General features: G+C 45.3%; 1 protein-coding gene across 1 annotated transcript in view; it reads right to left on the bottom strand.

Moving 5' to 3' along the window:
• Positions 1-21,236, bottom strand: part of LOC310774280 (putative ATP-dependent RNA helicase DDX4) — a gene marked incomplete at both ends in the record, with an annotated part of 249,099 nt that overhangs the window by 14,087 nt on the left and 213,776 nt on the right. Inside the window, 8 exons of the mRNA XM_083634323.1 lie at positions 1,687-1,832; positions 2,045-2,211; positions 3,285-3,414; positions 4,104-4,258; positions 5,402-5,554; positions 9,828-9,976; positions 10,085-10,123; positions 11,011-11,046. Coding sequence (XP_083490449.1) covers positions 1,687-1,832; positions 2,045-2,211; positions 3,285-3,414; positions 4,104-4,258; positions 5,402-5,554; positions 9,828-9,976; positions 10,085-10,123; positions 11,011-11,046 — 975 coding nt within the window. The remainder of the gene's footprint in view (positions 1-1,686; positions 1,833-2,044; positions 2,212-3,284; positions 3,415-4,103; positions 4,259-5,401; positions 5,555-9,827; positions 9,977-10,084; positions 10,124-11,010; positions 11,047-21,236) is intronic.

Genomic DNA, 21,236 nt, shown 5'->3' on the forward strand with positions numbered 1-21,236 from the left:
AGGGGGTGGAGCAGCGACCGGGGCAGCAGGGGGGAATTGGCCAAGTACAATTGGGGAGAAAATGGGGGGGAAATAAATCACTTTTCATCATGTAAGACCATCATCAAGACCGGGCTCTTTAAATCAACACCAAGTTAAAGTCCCTGGAAACCAGAAATATTTTTTTTATTATTTAGCATTTTGAGTTCATCACATCACAGGACCCTATGTTAATAAGCCACCAGCCAAATTTGAACGATGATGAACGTTGCAAAGTATATAAATTTAGGTTTGACAGTCATGGCAAAAGTCATGAGAATCAATTAGATTTTAGAGTGTATTTTCTCCCGCGGACTGTGTGGGCGTGTCCCGTCTGCAGCAGGTCTCCTCTCTCTCTCTCTCTCGGAGGAGACCTGCTCGGAGGAGACCTCTCTCTCCGTTAACGGAGAGAGAGGAGAGAGAGATGGAGTGTGTGTGTGTGTGTGTGTGTGTTCGCGCGTTGCTCGGCGCATAGAACAGACAGAGAGGGTTTACAGAGAGGAAGAGATCTCTGCCACTGCGCTACTGTGTGTGTGTGTGTCAGTGTGTGTGTGCGCGCGCGTGCATGCGTGTGTGTGATTCGATGAAATCTTATGACGTGATAAGATCATGCATTTTAGCACCGCGCGCACCGCTCTCTTCAATGAGGAAATGGAAATCCAGACCTTGTAGAAAAGTGTCCAATTTGGGGGTTAGGGTTGAAAGTAATGTCAATTAATTTCTGAGGCACACAATTACTGACATAAGACCCTAAATTTAATAGTCAGAAGGTTTTTGTGGATTTTGGTTTCCAGGGACTTTAACTTCACTTCAAATAATATCAACACTGGAACGTTATCAGCAACTGACCAATCATGGGATACCAACTGGCAAGAAGTGACATCAAACTGATGAGTTAGACAAGTATCCTGTTGGACAGAACAGGCTGCTTTCAACATCCAACTCCATTCTGATATGAAAGCCTGAACAAGGGATAGTTTGGTATTTTGAATCTTGGGCCCAAACAATCTGGGAACCCAGAGTCTATTTTTATTTGAAAAATAGACTTCCTGTACAGCGCGCCTCTCCTGCCACCGTCACTTCCTTTTCCGTGTCCGTGCTCCACTGTGTACAGTCTAAATAGCAACTTGCACCGTGACTTTCCAGTAATTTTCCACTGTTGTTGTAAGACGAGTAGACGTCTTCTATGCAGTTTTAACGTCATTAGTGAATAGCCAAAATGGACGCGGAAAAGGAAGTGACAGAAAAGCCACCGTCACTTCCTTTTCCGTGTCTTTTGGCTATTCGCTAATTATTAACATCATTATTAACATTAACATCACACAAATGTGCAGTCATTTCTGATAATGTTAAAGCTCAAACACAACTGTGAACTACAGAAGAGACATCTGGTGTAAACTGCTTCAATTAAGTTAAGTTGACTGAACCCACTCTTTACCTCTTCCTCTATTTTTTCTACCAATCCTTTTTAAGATGTGTGTTCCTCACAGCACTCACCTGGATAAAAGAACAAGATTCATGTATTAACTACATGGTCCATTAACTAACTATGTCAATAAACACCAAGTCTAAAGTTGAATGTATTCAACTTGTGCTCTGGGAGCAGATTTGAGCTGATTGAGAACATGGGAAGGCTTGAGGTGTAAGGTAGCAGTGGAGAAACCTCACCAGTGGTCTTGAGGAGGTCCAGCAGCTGATCCCTCTTGGAGAACTTGCTGACCTGGATAAATGTCTGCTCAACATCACTGCAGGCTCCGCCCACCACACCCACAGCCAGGAACAAATAGTCTGTCTTCAGGAAGTCAGCTGCCATCCTATTCACTCACACACACACACACACACACACACACACACAAGCGATGTCACTTCAGCAATGTCAAGACTGGTCCATAGAGGGACAGAGTGACCTCTGGATGTCCTCAGGCTAATAATGTGCATTGTCCTGGACTGGTATAACTAAACTAAACTAAGCAAAACTAAGCTAAGTTAAACTAAGATAAAAAATAAAATAGAGGGACAGACTGACCTCTGGATGTCCTCAGGGTAGGTGGCACTGAACATCAGGGTCTGGCGCTCCTCTTTGGTTGGCATACCAGGGGAGTCCACCAGGCGGCGCATGTCAGGCTCAAAGCCCATGTCCAACATCCGGTCGGCTTCATCCAGCACCAAGTAGCGCAGCTTGCTCAAACCGACCTGAGGACAACATGGCCGCCGCAAATCATTTAGAGTTAAGGCTGGGTAGCTGTCATGTGACCAGTGAGAGACTTCATACATGGTCATGTGACCAGTGAGAGACTTCATACATGGTCATGTGACCAGTGAGAGAATTCATACATGGTCATGTGACCAGTGAGAGACTTCATACCTGGTCATGTGACCACAGAGACTTCATACATGGTCATGTGACCAGTGAGAGACTTCATACATGGTCATGTGACCACAGAGACTTCATACATGCTCATGTGACCACTGAGAGACTTCATACCTGGTCATGTGACCACTGAGACTTCATACATGCTCATGTGACCACTGAGAGACTTCATACATGGTCATGTGACCACTGAGACTTCATACATGCTCATGTGACCACAGAGCCTTCATACATGGTCATGTGACCACAGAGACTTCATACATGGTCATGTGACAAGTGAGAGACTTCATACATGGCCATGTGACCACTGAGAGACTTCATACATGGTCATGTGACCAGTGAGAGACTTCATACATGGTCATGTGACCACTGAGAGACTTCATACCTGGTCATGTGACCACTGAGAGACTTCATACATGGTCATGTGACCAGTGAGAGACTTCATACATGGTCATGTGACCACTGAGAGACTTCATACATGGTCATGTGACCAGTGAGAGACTTCATACATGGTCATGTGACCACTGAGAAACTTCATACATGGTCATGTGACCAGTGAGAGACTTCATACATGGTCATGTGACCAGTGAGACTTCATACATGGTCATGTGACCACTGAGAAACTTCATACATGGTCATGTGACCAGTGAGAGACTTCATACATGGTCATGTGACCAGTGAGAGACTTCATACATGGTCATGTGACCACTGAGAGACTTCATACATGGTCATGTGACCAGTGAGAGACTTCATACATGGTCATGTGACCACTGAGAGACTTCATACATGGTCATGTGACCACTGAGAGACTTCATACATGGTCATGTGACCACAGAGACTTCATACATGGTCATGTGACCACTGAGAGACTTCATACATGGACAATACAGCTTACCTTTCCTCTGCCTATCACATCCAGCAGCCTGCCTGGGGTCCCACACAGCACGTTACATCCCTTCAGGACTTCACGGATCTGGTGTCCAGTGCTGATTCCACCATAAACCACTACTGGACGCACACAGGTCCTACAACAGTCAGAGCAAAGCAAACATTACAGAATGTAGAAATTATTATTCAATTACAATCTGATTGATCTGCAGAGCATATACATGTCCCAGCCAGGACATCCTGTCAAACAGACCCGTGAGCAAACTTCCTGGCCTCCATGTAAATCTACAGGGTGAAACATGTAGGAGTCAAACAGGCGTGATTTCTAACCCCACATAGGATAAGCAATAACCACGCCCTGTGGCGCCAGGATTGGCCAGGAGCATTGAAGCTTGGGACTAAAGCACCTGGGGATTTTCATCTTTTAAAATAAAGTTGTTTAAAAAACTATTGCTTGCTACATTTTCAGTGCTGTACCTTTTCTCTGGGTAAGAATTGAGCTTGAAATTAACGATATGATACATTATATTATATGAGCTATGAACGTGAACACAACACCGTTTATATTATTGCATGTTTTTGTAGATTGTGTACATTGTGTAGAATTATTATGCTTATTATTATTACTATGCTAAGGAAGGTAGGTGACCATAATTCATTTCAATGTCCGCTCTCGAAATCGCTGTCCGTTCTCAAGAGCTATTCAGTTGGTTCATGAAATCGCTGGGCTGCGTGCCCTCCAGTGTTGCTCCTGGCCAATCCCGGCGCCACAGGGCGTGGTTATTGCTTATCCTATGTGGGGTTAGAAATCACGCGTCAAACAGACCCGTGAGCAAACTTCCTGGCCTCCATGTAAATCTGGTTGATCAGCTCTCTGGTTGGAGCCACGATGATGGCCTCAGGCTCCTGCAGCTCACTGTAGCGACTGGCTGCCACGCCCTCTGACATCAGCTGCTGCAGGATAGGCAGCAGGAAGGCAGCCTGGAGAGACGAGGGGACACATTCAAAACCACACATGTACTATTATGATTATTATTATTATTATTAAACCCTATGAGGACTTTTCACACTGCATTCTCTTAGCTCAGGGCTATCTTAGCCCCAGGCTAAGAAAGCCCCAGGCTAACTTAGCCCATTTTCACACACACACACACACACACACACACACACACACACACACACACACACACACAAATGTTCATGCCATTCTGGCCAATACTCCACTTCTGTTATGTTATATCGTCTGTCCAGAAAAAAAGAGTCACTTAAGCAACATCAGCCTTTCAGGCAACACAGTGGCAGAGCGGATTACTGAGCTGTCAAGTGACATTTAGGATCAGTTCTAATTCTAGCTGGAGTTCCAAGGGACAGTTGAAAATGAACACTGCCTAATTTAGTAATGTGCATTGTCCCTAAAAAAAGAAAACAAAGTCCCTCAAATAAACAAATAAATTGTTAATGTTGAGAATTCGAACGGTTGCATTTTTCTTTCTTTTTTTTTTTTATACATGAAGTGGCCCCCTTGTGACAAGACTGGACATTTAGCGGCCCCCAGGTCATTTGAGTTTAAGACCCCTGGTTTAGACGAAAACTCAAGGCTAACCCTGCTCCAGACGAGAGCCTGCTAGCCCCGGGCTAAAGTTGGAATGTTCCAGGATTGTGCAAGTGTGAAAGCTTTCTTAGCCTGAGGCTAACAGCCCCCTTAGCCCCAGGCTAAGACATTCACTTAGCCCCAGGCTAAGACATTCACTTAGCCCCAGCTAAGACATTCTCTTAGCCCCAGCTAAGTGTACTGTGAAAAGCCCTATAGAGCAGTGGTTCTCAAATGGGGTTCAGGGGACCCCCAGCGGTCCTTGAGGGGGTCCCCAGCCATAAGGGGTAACACAATGTAACACAATGACTGTTATGGTCATGGGTTTTATACACTTTCTGTAATAAAACATCTCAAAGCATCAATCTTATTATCATATGCGGGACCGTGGGACAAAATCCTATCAAATGGGGGTCCGTGGACACATTTTTGTCAGTTTAGGGGTCCTTCATGTGAAACAATTTGAGAACCACTGCGAAGCACAAGCACACTTCAGGCCCACTCGCTGGTTCTCTAAGGTCCGTCTCTCTCACCGTTTTGCCAGATCCGGTCTGAGCACAGGCCATGATGTCTCTGCCAGCAGAGATGATGGGGATGCCATGCTTCTGCACCGGGGTTGGCTTCACATAGCCAGCCTTACTGACATTCTGTTTGAGGGACTCGCACAGCGCTGCCTCTGCAAAAGTCTGGAGACAAACAGCTTGTTATGATCATCTGAGCAAAACATCTGGCAGTAGCCTGAGAAAACCCTCCTGATCACGTGGACTCACATTGTTTAGCTCCATGGATCAGATCAGTCTGGACTTCTACCCACCCCCAGCCATTTCCATATAGAGATGGGCCGATACCGATACTGGTATCGGTACTTGGCCCCGATACCATACTCAAGTACTCGTATCGGTATCGGGAGAACGTCCCGAGTATTTTATTTTTTATTTTTTTATTATTATTTTTTCTCTGGCCCGAGTACACTCTGGCCACCATATATTTTTATTTATTTTTCTGTGGACCTCCTTGGTTTAAAACTCAGTGAAAGTTGTTTTATATTTTGTACCTTAATGTATTACAATTAATACAAAAACTCAGAGAGTTACAGAGAGAGTTACAGAGAGTGACTACTAAGCATTTATTTGACTGTTTACTATTATTTAACATACTGTTGTACTCAATTCTGTTTTGGGTTTTGGCTGTGCTGGTGTGTGCTGCTTAAAGAAGGTAAAGAAACTGTAAACAAATAAACAGTATCTTAAGAATCAGCAGTGTTATTATTTTCATTGTGGTAATTGAACATTACAGTATCATTAAAAGTACAAGGCATGACAATGAAACGAAATTGGGGGAAAAAAGGGGGTAAAATAAGTGGTTACTCAACAAAAACAAAAAGTACTCGTATCGGAACTCGGTATCGGCGAGTACCCAAAATTAAGTACTCGTACTCGTACTCGGTCTGAAAAAAATGGTATCGGCCCATCTCTATTTCCATACATTACAAAGTGCACAGGCCAATCAGGGACCTGTGCTGTAGTTGACAATGTAACTGTAGTGGTGTCACCCGAAGACAACGTAACGTTAGTAGAGTAAACAGCCATAAGAGCAGTTAGTGCAGAAATAGACTCAATAACAACAATTCAACAAGAAGAAGAGATGCAGCAGCAGAGTTTATCTATGAACAGCAGCAGCCGTTAACTCCCACTCAGTGCAATACTTGAACATGTGCAATATATCAAAACGTGCAATATTCTTTTACTACCTCAGCAGTATTTTATTATTGTTTTGTTTTGTTTTTTTTGCCCCCCGTCTAGGTGTCATGTGTCCTACTTCAAAATGTCCCCATTCGATGGGGTGGAGTTGTACAATCTCTACAACCCAGTTTCTCTGGGTTGTAGAGCTTACTTGCAAAACCCCATTCAATGGACAGCTCTACAACCCAGTTTCTCTGGGTTGTAGAGATTACTTGCAAAACCCCATTCAATGGATAAACCTGGGGTCTCCGAGGCCTGGGTGGGCCGCAGGACCCTGTGGAGGTCCTGGGGTCGCTTCGGGGGGTCTGCGGGCCGAACGGAAGGTCTGGGGGCCGAACGGAGGGTTCGAGACCCTCGGGGGTCGTCTCTGGAGACCCCTCCAAGCCTCTCCCATGCCCCATGCCTAATCCTAACCCAGACCCTAACCTCTCCCACCCCCATGCCTAAACCTAACCTCTCCCACCCCCATGCCTAAACCTAACCTCTCCCACCCCTAACCCTAACCAACCCCCCATGCCTAAACCTAACCTCTCCCACCCCTAACCCTAAACCTAACCTCTCCCACCCCCCATGCCTAAACCTAACCTCTCCCACCCCCATGCCTAAACCTAACCTCTCCCACCCCTAACCCTAACCTCTCCCATCCCCCATGCCTAAACCTAAGGACACAGGGGTCCAAGCAGACCCTCCCCATGCCTGCAGAGGTGGGCAGGGTGGTTGAGAGAAGAGCCAATGGAGAATCCTATCCATTAAATGAGGTTTTGCAAGTAATCTGTACAACCCCTGAATCCTACCCATTAAATGGGGTTTTGCAAGTAATCTCTACAACCCCAGGGAAACTGGGTTGTAGAGATTGTACAACTCCTCTCCATTCGATGGGGGCATTTGAATGCAATTCCTTTCCATTGAATGAGGTGATTCATAGTAGATCGGGTGCCTTATCTGAGGCCTGTACTACGAATGTTGTATTAGAAGATCCAGGATCTGTCCCTTGATCTGGTTTGTCTAAACCAGATCAGCTCGATTGTAGTTAACTTGTACTACGAACGTCGATTGGCACTCGTTAACTCGAACCAGGTTTTTCTAATCAAGCTGACAGCTCGTGCACATGAAAATGCCCGTGCACTGGAGCTCGTGCCCGCAAAAGAGGCGTGGTTTTTAACAACTGCCAATCAGAGTGCAATATGGACTGCTCCAACTCCGACAGCGCCAGACACGCCTATTTCCTCATTGAATGAAACCGCAAATACAAATCTGCGTTGGATATTATTACTGTTCCGAATGACTGTCTAAAGTGACCACTTTTATCCACACCAGTAATTTATTTGAAGAGCGGTTTCGTAGGCTATCTACAGCTCTCTATCTACAGTCTTTTGTGGAAGCAATGTGTAATCTATCTCAGTCCAAAATCCGTATGTAGCTATAGACCATTTAGGCTCAATGAATAATAATGATCCGTGTCTGTACTTTGTTCAGTATATTGTATTTCAATTTGTAACCGTCAAATAAAATAAAATAAAATAAAATAAAATAAAATAAAATCAATGTGTTTAGTCGCACTGATTGAATAATTCCTATAGGCTAATCAATAAAAAAAAGAATGATAATAAAATAAAATAAATGCTTCTGAACTGAATCGACACGGTATGTGCGGGCATAGATTTCATTTATAAAAAATAGTCTATTTTGTGGTCACATGGCTATTGTAATGTCAGCAGAGTCGCATATCTCCATATTTCATATAATGATGCTGGAAATATGAAGTTCAATCACATCATACAGGCCAAAAGCAACAGAGTTGCAGCTGCAAAATGCAGGAGTAGCCTAGATATGAATCATCTTAATATGGGATCGCCTGTGTGCAGGTGATCCCATATTAAATTGCTTAGATGTAGTAGGCTGTATGACCATTTCAATTCCAACCCAACGTCAGTCTCAGCTCCGTTGCGCACACGGCACCGTGCGCTTTGGAGACGTTTATGTAACCTTTTTATGCCGGTTTAGTGATATGTCTCCACTCACTATTCAGCTGCAATCGATCAGCGGGGTCAAACAACGTATCTAGGCTACTTGAGAGCACAAAAATGAATATATAAAAACATATTCCAAAGTGGTAAGTAGGGCTTAATTAAAATGTAGCCTGCAACAAGTGCAAGGCTTTAGTCCTTGGTTAATTCAACATTACAATTCGTGCTCCTTCCTCGTCCAGAAAGGGGTTGGCCATTTTTCCAAACTGCTGATTTGATTGGTTCGTGGGCGGTGTATTTAAGGTCTAATCTTATCCTTGCAACTTAACCTGCTGCGGACCAGGTTAAGTGTGAAGCATAAGTTGCTATGGAAATATATGTCGGTAAGAAGTTAACTTGCTTTGTAGTACGGCCAAACCAGGTTTAAACCTGAAGTTACCTCGCTAAACCACTAATCTTGCTTTGTAGTACAGGCCCCTGTTCTAATGTTTGCTTTTCTTTAATGTTTTTTTTATGTCTGATTTTAATGCACTGTCAGCTGAAGCACTCTTAATTCCGTTGTATGGGGAACTGTGCAATGACAATAAAGGCTCTTCTATTCTATTCTATTCTGATAAAGACGTTTTCGCCGTTCTTCCAAGTGGATTTGGATTGGATTCGGCGATGCCGATTGGCTGAAGGAGTTTGTCTGTCAGGGCAAGTAATCCCGCCCACTGAAATGGATGTGAGCGGCTGGAAGTCCAGACTGATACATAAGAGTGAAACAGGATGTGAGGTCACGTTATCAGCATGGTTTTAACCAGGCTAATTACACATGTATACAAGACAAACTCAGCAGCAATTTGCATGTTAACTTTCTAGCAGCGGTTCCCAACTTTTTCGGACTCATGGCGCACTTGAAAATCTCAAAAAAGTCCACGGCCCACATCTGACCATAGACAGTAGGGAGGGCAAATAATGCCGTCTCAGAGGCCTTTTTATTTAAACGATAAAAGGTGCTGTCCATCAGCACCACACAGAAACCAGGAACTAAAAGTGAGGGGCGGTCTGCAATAGGCTAATTAACAAATAACTGATTATAAATGTATAACGGTATCATTCAACAATAGAGAAATGCATTCTCATACATAATACCCCCCCCCCCCCCCAAACAATTGTAGTGTCTTGCAAATGATTTGGCGGTCCACTTCCAATAGCTCTCTGGCCCACAGAGGTATTGGGCAACTCGTACGCAACTTGGGACAACTTACCAGGATGGCCTGTGGTGGGTTGCTGCCACTAACATCCACCAAGATGTCGTCATACTTGTCAAAGTTGATGCCAGACTTATAGTGGGAGTGGGAGAAAATGGAGTCTTCGTCCTCAGGGAGGGGTGGGGGAACATACGTCACCCTCGGTCCTGGGGTTGAAAACACAAAACACTGATGTGCTGCTGGAAAGGCCTTAACCAACCAAGCCTTGATCATATTATGGCGAACATGTTGAGATGAATGGTTCATTTACGTACTCTCATCGTCACCGGTCTCTTTATTATCCCCTGCAGGTCCTAGTATCAGATACAGAAAAGCATTATATTTGTGGCATGTTTCAAATTAAAAGCATTACATCTGTGGCATGTTTCAAATTAAAAGTAGGGATGTCCGATATTATCGGCCTACCGATATTATCGGCCGATATTAGCATAGAAAATTCATATCGGAAAATATCGGTATCGGTTTTCATGCCGATATATATATATATATTTTTAATACAGGGGGAGTCTCACTGAGAGCAATGCTCTCTTTTTCAGGAGTGCCCTGTTCACATTCTCACACACATTCATACCTGGAAGCTGACCAGTACAACCACGGTCTGATCTGCTGGCCACTGAGCAGCTCCACTGGAGCGGTTGGGGTTAAGGGCCTTGCTCAAAGGCACCTCAGTGGTGGTAATGAGGGAGGGGCAAGCACTGCCTTTTCACTTTCCCCATCCAGATTTACCCTGCCGGTCCTGGGGATTGAACCGACGACCTTCTGGTCACAAGCTCGCTTCTCTAACCGTTGGGCCACCACTGCCCCAATAACACTTACAACTTTAACACAACATGCATATATATTAAACTCTTCGGCTACATTAAGCTATATTATGTAACTTGTTACCTGAAATTTTGGTGGAAAAAAAGCCCGCTTATATCGGTATCGGTTGATATCGGTATCGGAAATTAAGAGTTGGACATTATCGGATATCGGTAAAAAAGCCAATATCGAACATCCCTAATTAAAAGCATTACATCTGTGGCATGTTTCAAAGTAAAAGCTTTACATCTGTGGCGTGTTTCAAAGTAAAAGCATTACATCTGTGGCATGTTTCGAATGAAAATAATTACATTAGGGACATGTTTCAAAGTAAAAGCATTAATCACTGAATGCCAACTGACAAGATGAATATCACAACCTTTAGAGAAGACCTCTTCATCTTTCCCACGGTAACCTGCAGCAACACACCAGAGGAGTCAGTGGACTTTAACTGACCAAGACATGAAGACAATCTATTCTTCATTTGATGTCTAACTTATTAGGGAATGATGTCATTATAATTTATAATCATAACTTATGGTGGTGACTTTACCTCCGCCAAAGCCTGCACCAAAGCCTCCTCTTCCACCCTCCGCACCACCTTGAACAGATTAGGAACCGTTGCTGATCGTCAAGCTAACTTCTTCCCCATTAGATGAGCATTTGATTATTTGCATAGCAATAAATTGCATTGCATTTTGCAAAGCAAAAACAAGCACAAAGTTGCAACTAACTTCAAGATTGAGTTGGTGTGTCTCCCCCCCCCCAGCTCGATTTACAATCTGATATTACAAATTTAGAATGTTATTTGTTAACTCTTATGACAGTAGAAGTGTTAACCCTTATGACTGTAGAAGGGTGAAAATCTCCCAGTACACACGGCTTAATGTTGTTTTAAAACAAGTTTGTGCTTTATCAGTTAGCAAAATCTGACGGCATCTTGATGCTTCCCAACTTCCCAACTTTTATTGAATACCATTTCAGGTAACACTTTATTTGAATAGTCTGCCTACAGAGTAGGGGATGCATCGATATATCGGTATCGGCCGATATTGGCGCCTTGTTGACTGCAATCGGCTATCGGCAAAGAAAAGTTGACGTTCATCAATTGCAGTGGCCGATATTTATCAGTTGGGTGACATCATTTGTCGTTTGTTTCATAATTACTTGACAGTATGATTGAATTTGTGCTCATTCAAAGATAGTGTGATGAAAGGCTCAAAAGACTTTAAAACAGATCAGTTATTTTTTAGTTTGTAATGATTTATTCGTTTCCCTCTCAAAAAAGGCGTAAAAACATATTGGTATCGGCCAAATTGTTAAACATCGGTATTGGCCCAGAATTTTGCAATCAGTGCATCCCTACTACAGAGTCTACGTATTAACATCTCAACAGCTTAGTTGATGTTAATAGTTGACATTCACCTATTCAACGGTTTGACTTTGTCTATAGATGTTGTTTTAACAGCTTATTTGTTGAAATTCAACACATTCTGTTTGCTTCCTGTTCCACACACCTGCACCTAGTGTCATATGCACAGTAGGTATGTTCATGAATTGTCACATAGACTCTATAGATAATCGTACAAATACTCTGTAGACTCTCTGTAGGCGGACTATCCAAATAAAGTGGCACCCACTTCCATAAGCATTGTTGAGAGAACAGTTTGTGCACTATATTATTTGTTATTATTTATTGTATTAGTATATTATATTAAGTGGACTGAGTAAAGAAATACCTCTACTTCCTCCTTCCTGGAAGCCTCCCCTGCCTCCACGGCCTCCTCTAAACCCTGTTGAGGAAAAATCCGTTTTTGCAACATATATACAGTAGGGCTGTCACTTTTTATTCGAAATTCAAATTTAACTTCGAATGTGGGGGAGGAGGGCATGTTCGAATGTATAATTGACCTGTTCGTTTTTTTTTTTTTTTTTTTTTTAATTAACCAAAATTAACCAACTGCTGCTTGCTGGTAATGTTAATCCCATCTCAGAAAAAGTCTCCAGATTTGTCGCATTAGTCTCTTCTGAGAAAGATTGTCTCCAGGGTCTGAAAAGTTGTCTCGAATTTGGATGCAGCAAAAAAATAAAAAATAAAAAAAATAACTGAATATATTCGAACATTTTGCGGGCAATTAAAGTTTGTTCGTTATTTATTTATTTGGGGAAAAAGTGACAGCCCTAATATACAGCAGAGGATACAAAGTATTAATTTGTGGTTAATTACAAAGACCATACAGTCAAGTTAAAAACAATTATCACACACAGGGGAAAAAGCATGCCTGCCTACCATTTGCACGTCCTCCATCATCTTCTCCTGTAAAAGTCAGCTTGTTACAATTCTATCATCAATCAACAACACGACTAGTTCCACTCAACAACACAGACATGACTGAGCTGAGAACATCAAACCAGTTAATCAATGGATCCAACTGTCTCAATGTACAAACACTCAAAAGATATTACCATCAAAGTCACTTTGGTCTCTACTGCCAAATCCTCTGCCACGCCCTGGTGGAACAAACGTGCTAACATCAGGACATGCATAACTGGGTTCAAATCAAAGAAAAGCAGAAACAAATGAATATAAATGACATAATTGTGGGGTTATAACAACCTAATCTATCCTTTGAGAAACATATATACTGATGTATGGATCAACTTCAGAGTTATATCAGCACTGATCACTACAATGTTGTTTTTTCCCCTTCCCACCATGTAATTGTAGAGCTGCGTGCCACGCCCCCACTCGCTCCGCACACTCTCTCTCTCTCTCACTCACTCTCTCTATGCACCTGTCTGTGTGCATCCCATTGCACATGCAGGTGTGAGGGATGTGAGGTCTCCCGACCATAGTTCAAGCAGAAGGCCACTCACGCGTAATCCGATCTCAACGTGGTCAAAAATCCTAGTATGACGTCTGCTATGACGTCAAACATGACGTCAGTTAATCCTCATATATATAGCAAGGGTTCTACGTCACCTCTCTCTCTCTGGCCGATCATAGCAGCAGCAGCCCACGGCAGTCCATCTCCCTTGAAGCCGGCCTCCGAAGCGTTGTTTTGCATACCCTGTTCCGGGTCGGCACGGAGCGCATTGGCCTTCCGAGACGGCCGGGCCGCAGGCTGCCAACGCGGGGCGCTCCACTGCGAGGGGCCGCCGACGCTGTCTCTCACGTCGTCAATCTTTCCTTGCCATCTCCATTCACGGAGCAAATCGGCTCAAGCAAAGCGGCCATTTCCCTCCAGCCAGGAGTCCGCCCCAAGTCAACAACAGACTTTCAGACTGACAATCAGTGACTAACATTTTCGTTCAGCAAGCAGCATGTCCAGGCGTCCAAGCATTCAGGCTTCCGCACCGCGATCATCGCGTCCCCAGGCTCTACCAAGGACGGGGTCGACGACCACAGCACACCGAGCATACCCCGGAGGACCAGCCACCCGCGGACGCGAAAGGACCCATGAGGAAAGTATCATTACTTCAGTATTTAAACGGGCAATCTACCAGTCCAGTAAAATTCAGACGTATTCCGTACAGAGGTCGAAATTATCGTACACATACAATAATTATCGTACGTCTGGCAACGCTGGCGGAAATCGCTTTCTGGCAAATGGCCAGCGGGAGTCACAACTTAATAATAATAATAATAATAATAATAATAATAATAATAATAATAATAACCACGCAAGGGGCCATTCTAACACCCCTGGCCCGTGGAGCTTGTCTGAGCATCAGCTAGAATGACTGCACAACTTTCAGACCGAACCCAGACGGCCCAGGGAAATGCTGACGTCTTTTCCGTGTCAAGCTACCCGGTCTTAATACACCACTTCCTGTGCTCAACGAATTTCAAAGTAAAATGCCTCTGGCATTTCTTCAGAAGCAGAATCAGAATTACTTACGTTACAGTAGCTCGCTCACAGAACACACAGCTTAAAATAAACAGTAGTAAATGCAATGCAAATGCAGTAGTAAGCAATAAGCAGAAAAACACAACATAGCATAGAATAACTAGTAAATGCGCTAGAAGCAAAAATAAGTGGAATGTAAGTAGCAAAAATACAAAATACGTCAGGCAAGTATACATTCCGTGTCAATTATCATTATTGCACCCTGGACCATATTAAGTCGGCTTGCCCTATACGTTACACGTGGCTCAGCCAGGCACAGTTAACCTATCGGCTGGCTCAGTCTCAGGGAGACTGAGCGTCTCCGAGGTGCTCTTTTAAGAGAGGCATTAAATAGACCAATGGCCACAGGCAGGAATGATTCCCCGGGCCTCTCCGTACTGCATCTAGGCGGAATCAGTCTCTCACTGAACGTACTCCTGTGTTCGACTAGCACGCCGTGGAGTGGGTGCGAGTCATCGTTCATGGTGGAACGTAGCCTGGACAACGTTCTCTTCTCTGACACCGCAGTCAGAGAGCCCAGATCCAGCCCCAGGCCTTATGGATCAGTTGCTGAGTCGTTGGCATCCGCTGCCTTCAGCCTGCTGCCCCAGCACACAATAGCATACAGGAAGGCACTAGCCACTACCGACTCATAGAACATCCTCAGCATGGTCCGGCAGACGTTGAAGGACCTCAGCCGTCTCAGAAAGTAGAGACGGCTTTGCCCCTTCTTAACCATAAACAATACCAAAGCTAAAATAATTGATACAGTGTCACGCTAGTCAGGTAACAAGAGGCTGCGAACCCCATCGCTATATGTGGCCAACCATAACATATCACTGCGAGTTGCAACTAGCAGTCCATGGTGCACTTGCAAGGCGGTGAAACCATCGCTTTCTCACTTGTTTATTAACCAGTTTCTTTATATCTCATGCATTAAGCACTACATTTCAGCTGTTGCCGCCAGAGTGAGCCGTTCGCCCCATGGACCTTTCGGTCCGCCCAGAGTGCCCGAGAGGCCTTGGCACCCCAGCTTCAGCGCTTCTCCAAGCCGCTCGTCACCACATGACAAGATCCTGGTTCGTCCTGCACCCCAAGCGGACGCTCCAGAAGTGCAACCTCCCGACGAAGAACTTCTCCAGCCACTCCTTCAGGATCGGAGCGGCCACCTCAGCCGCCGTGCAAGGAGTGTCCTCCGCCTCCCTCCAGCAAACGGGCCGCCGGTCTTCATCAGCATTCTCCAGCCACATCCGCCCGGAGCGGGTGGCCATACCGGCGGCCCAAAGGACCCTCCTCCCTTCATCGGCAAGCATGGCAACGAACAGTGTCCCGGACGTCCGTGCCAAATAATGTCTCGTTGGTGGTGGCCCCCCGAAAAGCACGGCGCCCAGTAAGGCGCAGTAAATCTCCCGGTTATTTTTGGGGGAAAGAGAGTTTATCTCTAGCATGAATTGATGAAGCAGTACCCAATCAAATATTCCTAACACCACACTTTCGCTGAGTAAATCCGGGCCTTGCCCGGTAATCGAAGTTGTATCTTAATAGAGGGGAATACAGAGGTGGCAATCAGACGAAAGAACACGGATAGCCTATGGGAATGCAGGGGCAAAAATGCAGTCCAGCTGAGAGATCTAGACGGAAGCGAGGGGGTGCGATGGCTGCGGAGCCATCAAGGTGCTGGGAGGATCTGCATCACACGAGTGTTGTCCGGCTCTGCCTCTTAGTAGCAAACCAGAGCGGTCATCTGGCTTAGCCCTTACCTACCCACGGAATCGAAGAAGGCACTGGGCGGGAGGGGGCTGACCGCCTCATTGTCTCTAACCGCTGCGGGGGTAGGCACGTCGGTGCCCTCGCCCAACTCATGTGTCCCTCTCCGGAGGGCGCTGGGAGGGCAGGGATTCTCAACGGTGCAGCTTCCCTCATCCACCTCGCTGCAAGCACTAACACAACAAGAGGAGATAGACAAAGAGTAGGGGGAAAGAGAGAGAGCCAGAGAAAGTCAGGGTCAGTCAGAAGGCCAAGTCAGGGGGCCAAAAAGGGGGGGGAAAGAGAGAGAGCCAGAGAAAGTCAGGGTCAGTCAGAAGGCCAAGTCAGGGGGCCAAGAAGGCCAAGTTAAAATGGTGAGGCGCCAAGGCGGCCAAGTAGGCCAAGCTGGGAAGCGCCAAGTCAGGTAAGGCGCCATGGCGGCCAGGAAGGCCAAGCCGGGAAGCACCTTAAGTCAGGTAAGGCGCCATGGCGGCCAGGAAGGCCAAGCCGGGAAGCGCCTTAAGTCAGGTAAGGCGCCATGGCGGCCAGGAAGGCCAAGCCGGGAAGCACCTTAAGTCAGGTAAGGCGCCATGGCGGCCAGGAAGGCCAAGCCGGGAAGCGCCTTAAGTCAGGTAAGGCGCCAATTTTTGGGGGAGGGATAGAGAAAGAGAGAGCCGGAGAAAGTCAGGGTAGTCGCGCCAAGGCAGCCAAGTAGGCCAAGCCGGGAAGCGCCAAGCTAAACATCAACGTACCAAGATCGAAGGCCCGACCGAGTTGGGAGCGCCAGCCGCAAATAACGTAAGTCGCTAAAAAGGTCGAAGGCCGGAAAAGTACAATCGCGAAGCGCCAAGGCGGCCAGGTAGGCCAAGCTGGGAAGCGCTATCGCGAGGTGCCCGACCGAGTTAGGAGCGCCAGCCGCAAATAGCCGTAAGTCGCAAAAAAGGTCGAAGGCAGGATAAGCACGTACCAAGTAAACATTAACGTATCAAGATCGAAGGCCCGACCGAGTTGGGAGCGCCAGCCGCAAATAGCTGTAAGTCGCTAAAAGGTCGAAGGCCAGAAAAGTACAATCAACTACTGGCGCCTGCAGATCTCAATTAACTTCCGGTAATCAGATCTTCCTTTTGGGGGATCTCCTAGCCTATGCAGGTGCCCTCCTCTTGCCTCAAGAGCAGCGCCACTGGCCAATGGAGTCAAGCGCCAAAGTATTTGCCATGCATGCCGATTGCTAAATAAAGTTTGTCTAATCCTACCAACTGGCCTCTCCTGATTGAAGTGAGGTCTCCCGACCATAGTTCAAGCAGAAGGCCACTCACGCGTAATCCGATCTCAACGTCGTCAAAAATCCTAGTATGACGTCTGCTATGACGTCAAACATGACGTCAGTTAATCCTCATATATATAGCAAGGGTTCTACGTCACCTCTCTCTCTCTGGCCGATCATAGCAGCAGCAGCCCACGGCAGTCCATCTCCCTTGAAGCCGGCCTCCGAAGCGTTGTTTTGCCCCACCCACCTCCCCAGTCCACCACCAACGAGTCTTGACTCCCGATCCCCCACGGGGGGGGGATCTCCTAGCCTATGCAGGTGCCCTCCTCTTGCCTCAAGAGCAGCGCCACTGGCCAATGGAGTCAAGCGCCAAAGTATTTGCCATGCATGCCGATTGCTAAATAAAGTTTGTCTAATCCTACCAACTGGCCTCTCCTGATTGAAATACATATACAGTGCACTCCTCTTATACTGATCACCTTGGGACGGGTCAAATTGATCACTATAAGTGGGTGATCATTATTAACAGATTTCTTCTTATTTTTCTTTATTTCTCATGTAGATTTACCATCTAATTAAGTGTCGGTAGGCAGGGAATCTTCCGCTACACTACCTGGACACCGCATGCAGGATATTTTTTCTTCCACATGGCAAAAGAAGGCCGGGTGAACAGTTAACACGATTAGTGAGTGGACTGATATTTAACTTTTTAACTCTGAATGTTTGCTCCCTCAATCCAGATAAATAGTGAAGAATAGGACTGGTCCTGAGGAGAGCAGGACTGTTCCTGAGGAGAGCAGGACTGGTCCTGAGGAGAGCAGGACTGGTCCTGAGGAGAGCAGGACAGTCTGTAGGAGGAGCTGAGCAGTAAACCAGAGTAGATCATGTCACAATGTTAAAGGCTGTAATGTAATGATGTAAAGCAGGGGTTCCAAAACTTTTCCGACCAAGTAGCACCACTACGTACCAAACCAAATTTCCCACGGACCATTTCCACTGCGTATACGCGCCCCCCCCCCCACCCACACACAAAATACAATTTGCTGATTTAACCATGCAATAGCAGCAGAAAGGCTAAATGACAATATAAGGCTACTAGTTGGTTCAAAATGGGGACACACACACACACACACACACGGCTGTGAAAAAGAGGGCCCCTTTGAAAATGTTTTTCAAAATTCAGCCTAACTTTGGAGTGTTATTTAGCTACCTTCCCGACAAGCTAACATGACATGGTTGGTACAAATCGATTCCTTAGGTCTTCGTATGAAGTTTAAAGACTAGTTTCATATGATACTTCACTCTACCTTTAAAACTGAGCCTGCGTTTGCCTCATACCGCCTAAGTCCCAGCTGGGAATGCCATCACACCTAAGTTGAGTTGACCGTGTGCCAGAAAAACAGTTGGAAAGCCAGCCAGGGTTAGCTCTAGCCAGCCTAGCCATTGTTAGCAATACCAGTTCTTAACAACGCATTACACAGTATTTTGCACATACAAACACAAGAGCAACATGTCCACAAATAGAAGTTAGACAGTACTGTGTGTACAAAGATTCTTAGGAGCTCAAACCGAACTATCTAGAACTAGGTTAAAACTGAGAAACATACATTTTGATTTACAGTCAATGTTCCATTGAAATCTGATCCAGTTGCTCTTGAGTCTTACCTCGCACTCTGCTCCCTCTGAAGCCATCTCCTCCTGCACTGTTCCAGGCATCTCCATCTAAGAGGAACAAGTCAAGGTCAACGACAACCAGGACTCAACCACTGCACCCAGAGCCCCTGAATATAATGCTGCCAGCACTTACCAGTCCCATTCTCAGTCCCTGCAAAGCACACAGCAAAGCATTCAAATTAGGTTGGAGAGTTAAGCCTAGTTCTTCACATCAGAGTATTGCTGTAGCTGCCTACTTTACTACATGTCTTTGTGTTCAGTTAGACATGTATAGCCCTCTGTGTGTGATAGCATACTGTAACTTTAAACATGAGATGGATGGGCACCTGAAGAGAATGAGGAGAATCCTCCTCCTCTGCCTCTGCCTCTTCCACCTCGACCTGCAGAACAACACGAGAACAAAGTCACACTTGGTAAATGTCATCTCTAGGACTCTGTTTAGACCTGGAGAAAAACACAAGAACAAAGTCAACACTTGGTAAAAAAACATCTCTAGGACTCTGTTTAGACCTGGTGAAAAACACAAGAACAAAGTCACACTTGGTAAATGTCATCTAGGACTCTGTTTAGACCTGGAGAAAAACACAAGAACAAAGTCACACTTGGTAAATGTCATCTCTAGGACTCTGTTTAGACCTGGAGAAAAACACAAGAACAAAGTCACACTTGGTAAATGTCATCTCTAGGACTCTGTTTAGACCTGGAGAAAAACACAAGAACAAAGTCACACTTGGTAAATGTCATCTCTAGGACTCTGTTTAGACCTGGAGAAAAACACAAGAACAAAGTCACACTTGGTAAATGTCATCTCTAGGACTGTTTAGACCTGGAGAAAAACACAAGAACAAAGTCAACACTTGGTAAAAAAAACATCTCTAGGACTCTGTTTAGACCTGGAGAAAAACAAGAACAAAGTCACACTTGGTAAATGTCATCTCTAGGACTCTGTTTAGACCTGGAGAAAAACACAAGAACAAAGTCACACTTGGTAAATGTCAACTAAAGAATCAAGGCTCATGCTTTCCACACTCACCTCTTCCAGAGTCACCAGCATCGGCGTTCCAGGAGCTTCCAGTGTTCCAGGAGCCTCCTTGATTGCCTGAGGACACAAATACTCATCCATCCTCTACTATACACACCATTTCACCAATAACAAAGGAGAAATCCTCCTAGCATTCTGCTTCCCAACACCCTTACAGCCAATGTTAAATTAGGTATTTTCAACAGAACCTAAGGAAGAATATTTACAACATTACAATCAAATATTAATGTACAAGCTAGGGCTGACAACTTCTGGTCGGTTGGCCAATTGGTTGATCGATATGCTCCAGTCCCACCAAATTCTCATTGGTGGGACGGTGGCTGGTGGTAATTTCATAAGAGAAAATCAATCTCATAAGAAGAAAGGCGCTCCGGAAAGAAAGTAACGTGCCGCGGGAGTAGGGCTGCACGATAAATCGATTTTGAATCGTAATTTGAGTTAATTGGTTAGGACGATGTAAAAAAAAATCGTTGAAAATCGTCAAATCGATTTTCACTTTAACTATGGTAATTATAGTACGGCGGCTCTCTCTCATGTACGGGTGAGCTTCCTCGTCCCTTCTCCCCGCTGTGAAGTCTCTCTGAAGGTTGGGTTTGTGTCATTCTCCCGAGCGGATTTGGGTTTGACTGGATCCAACGCTGATTGGCTTAAGGAGCTGTCTGTCAAGGCAAGTACACCCGCCCGACCTCCGCCCACTACTAAACACTGGGAGAAAGCTTAAGGCCAGACAGGAACGAAGAACGAAATGAAATTCTCGTGACCGGCTGGTTTACCAGGCCAGCACATAGGAGCAGAAGTGACAGAACAGCAAAGTAGCAATTAAATGGGTCCTCTATCAACGCAAAGCACAAACATCAGCTGTTAACGAGCCGTTAATGAGCTGCTGACGTTACGTTGTGTACCTTATGAGAATAGCAGGTTAACGTTAGTCCGTGATACTGGCCATCCTTGAGACGAGAGCACCTCCAACTCCGGTAATGTTAACG

This window comes from Poromitra crassiceps (assembly GCF_964638095.1).
Source record: "Poromitra crassiceps genome assembly, chromosome: 3".
In the NCBI taxonomy this organism is placed as follows: domain Eukaryota; kingdom Metazoa; phylum Chordata; class Actinopteri; order Beryciformes; family Melamphaidae; genus Poromitra; species Poromitra crassiceps.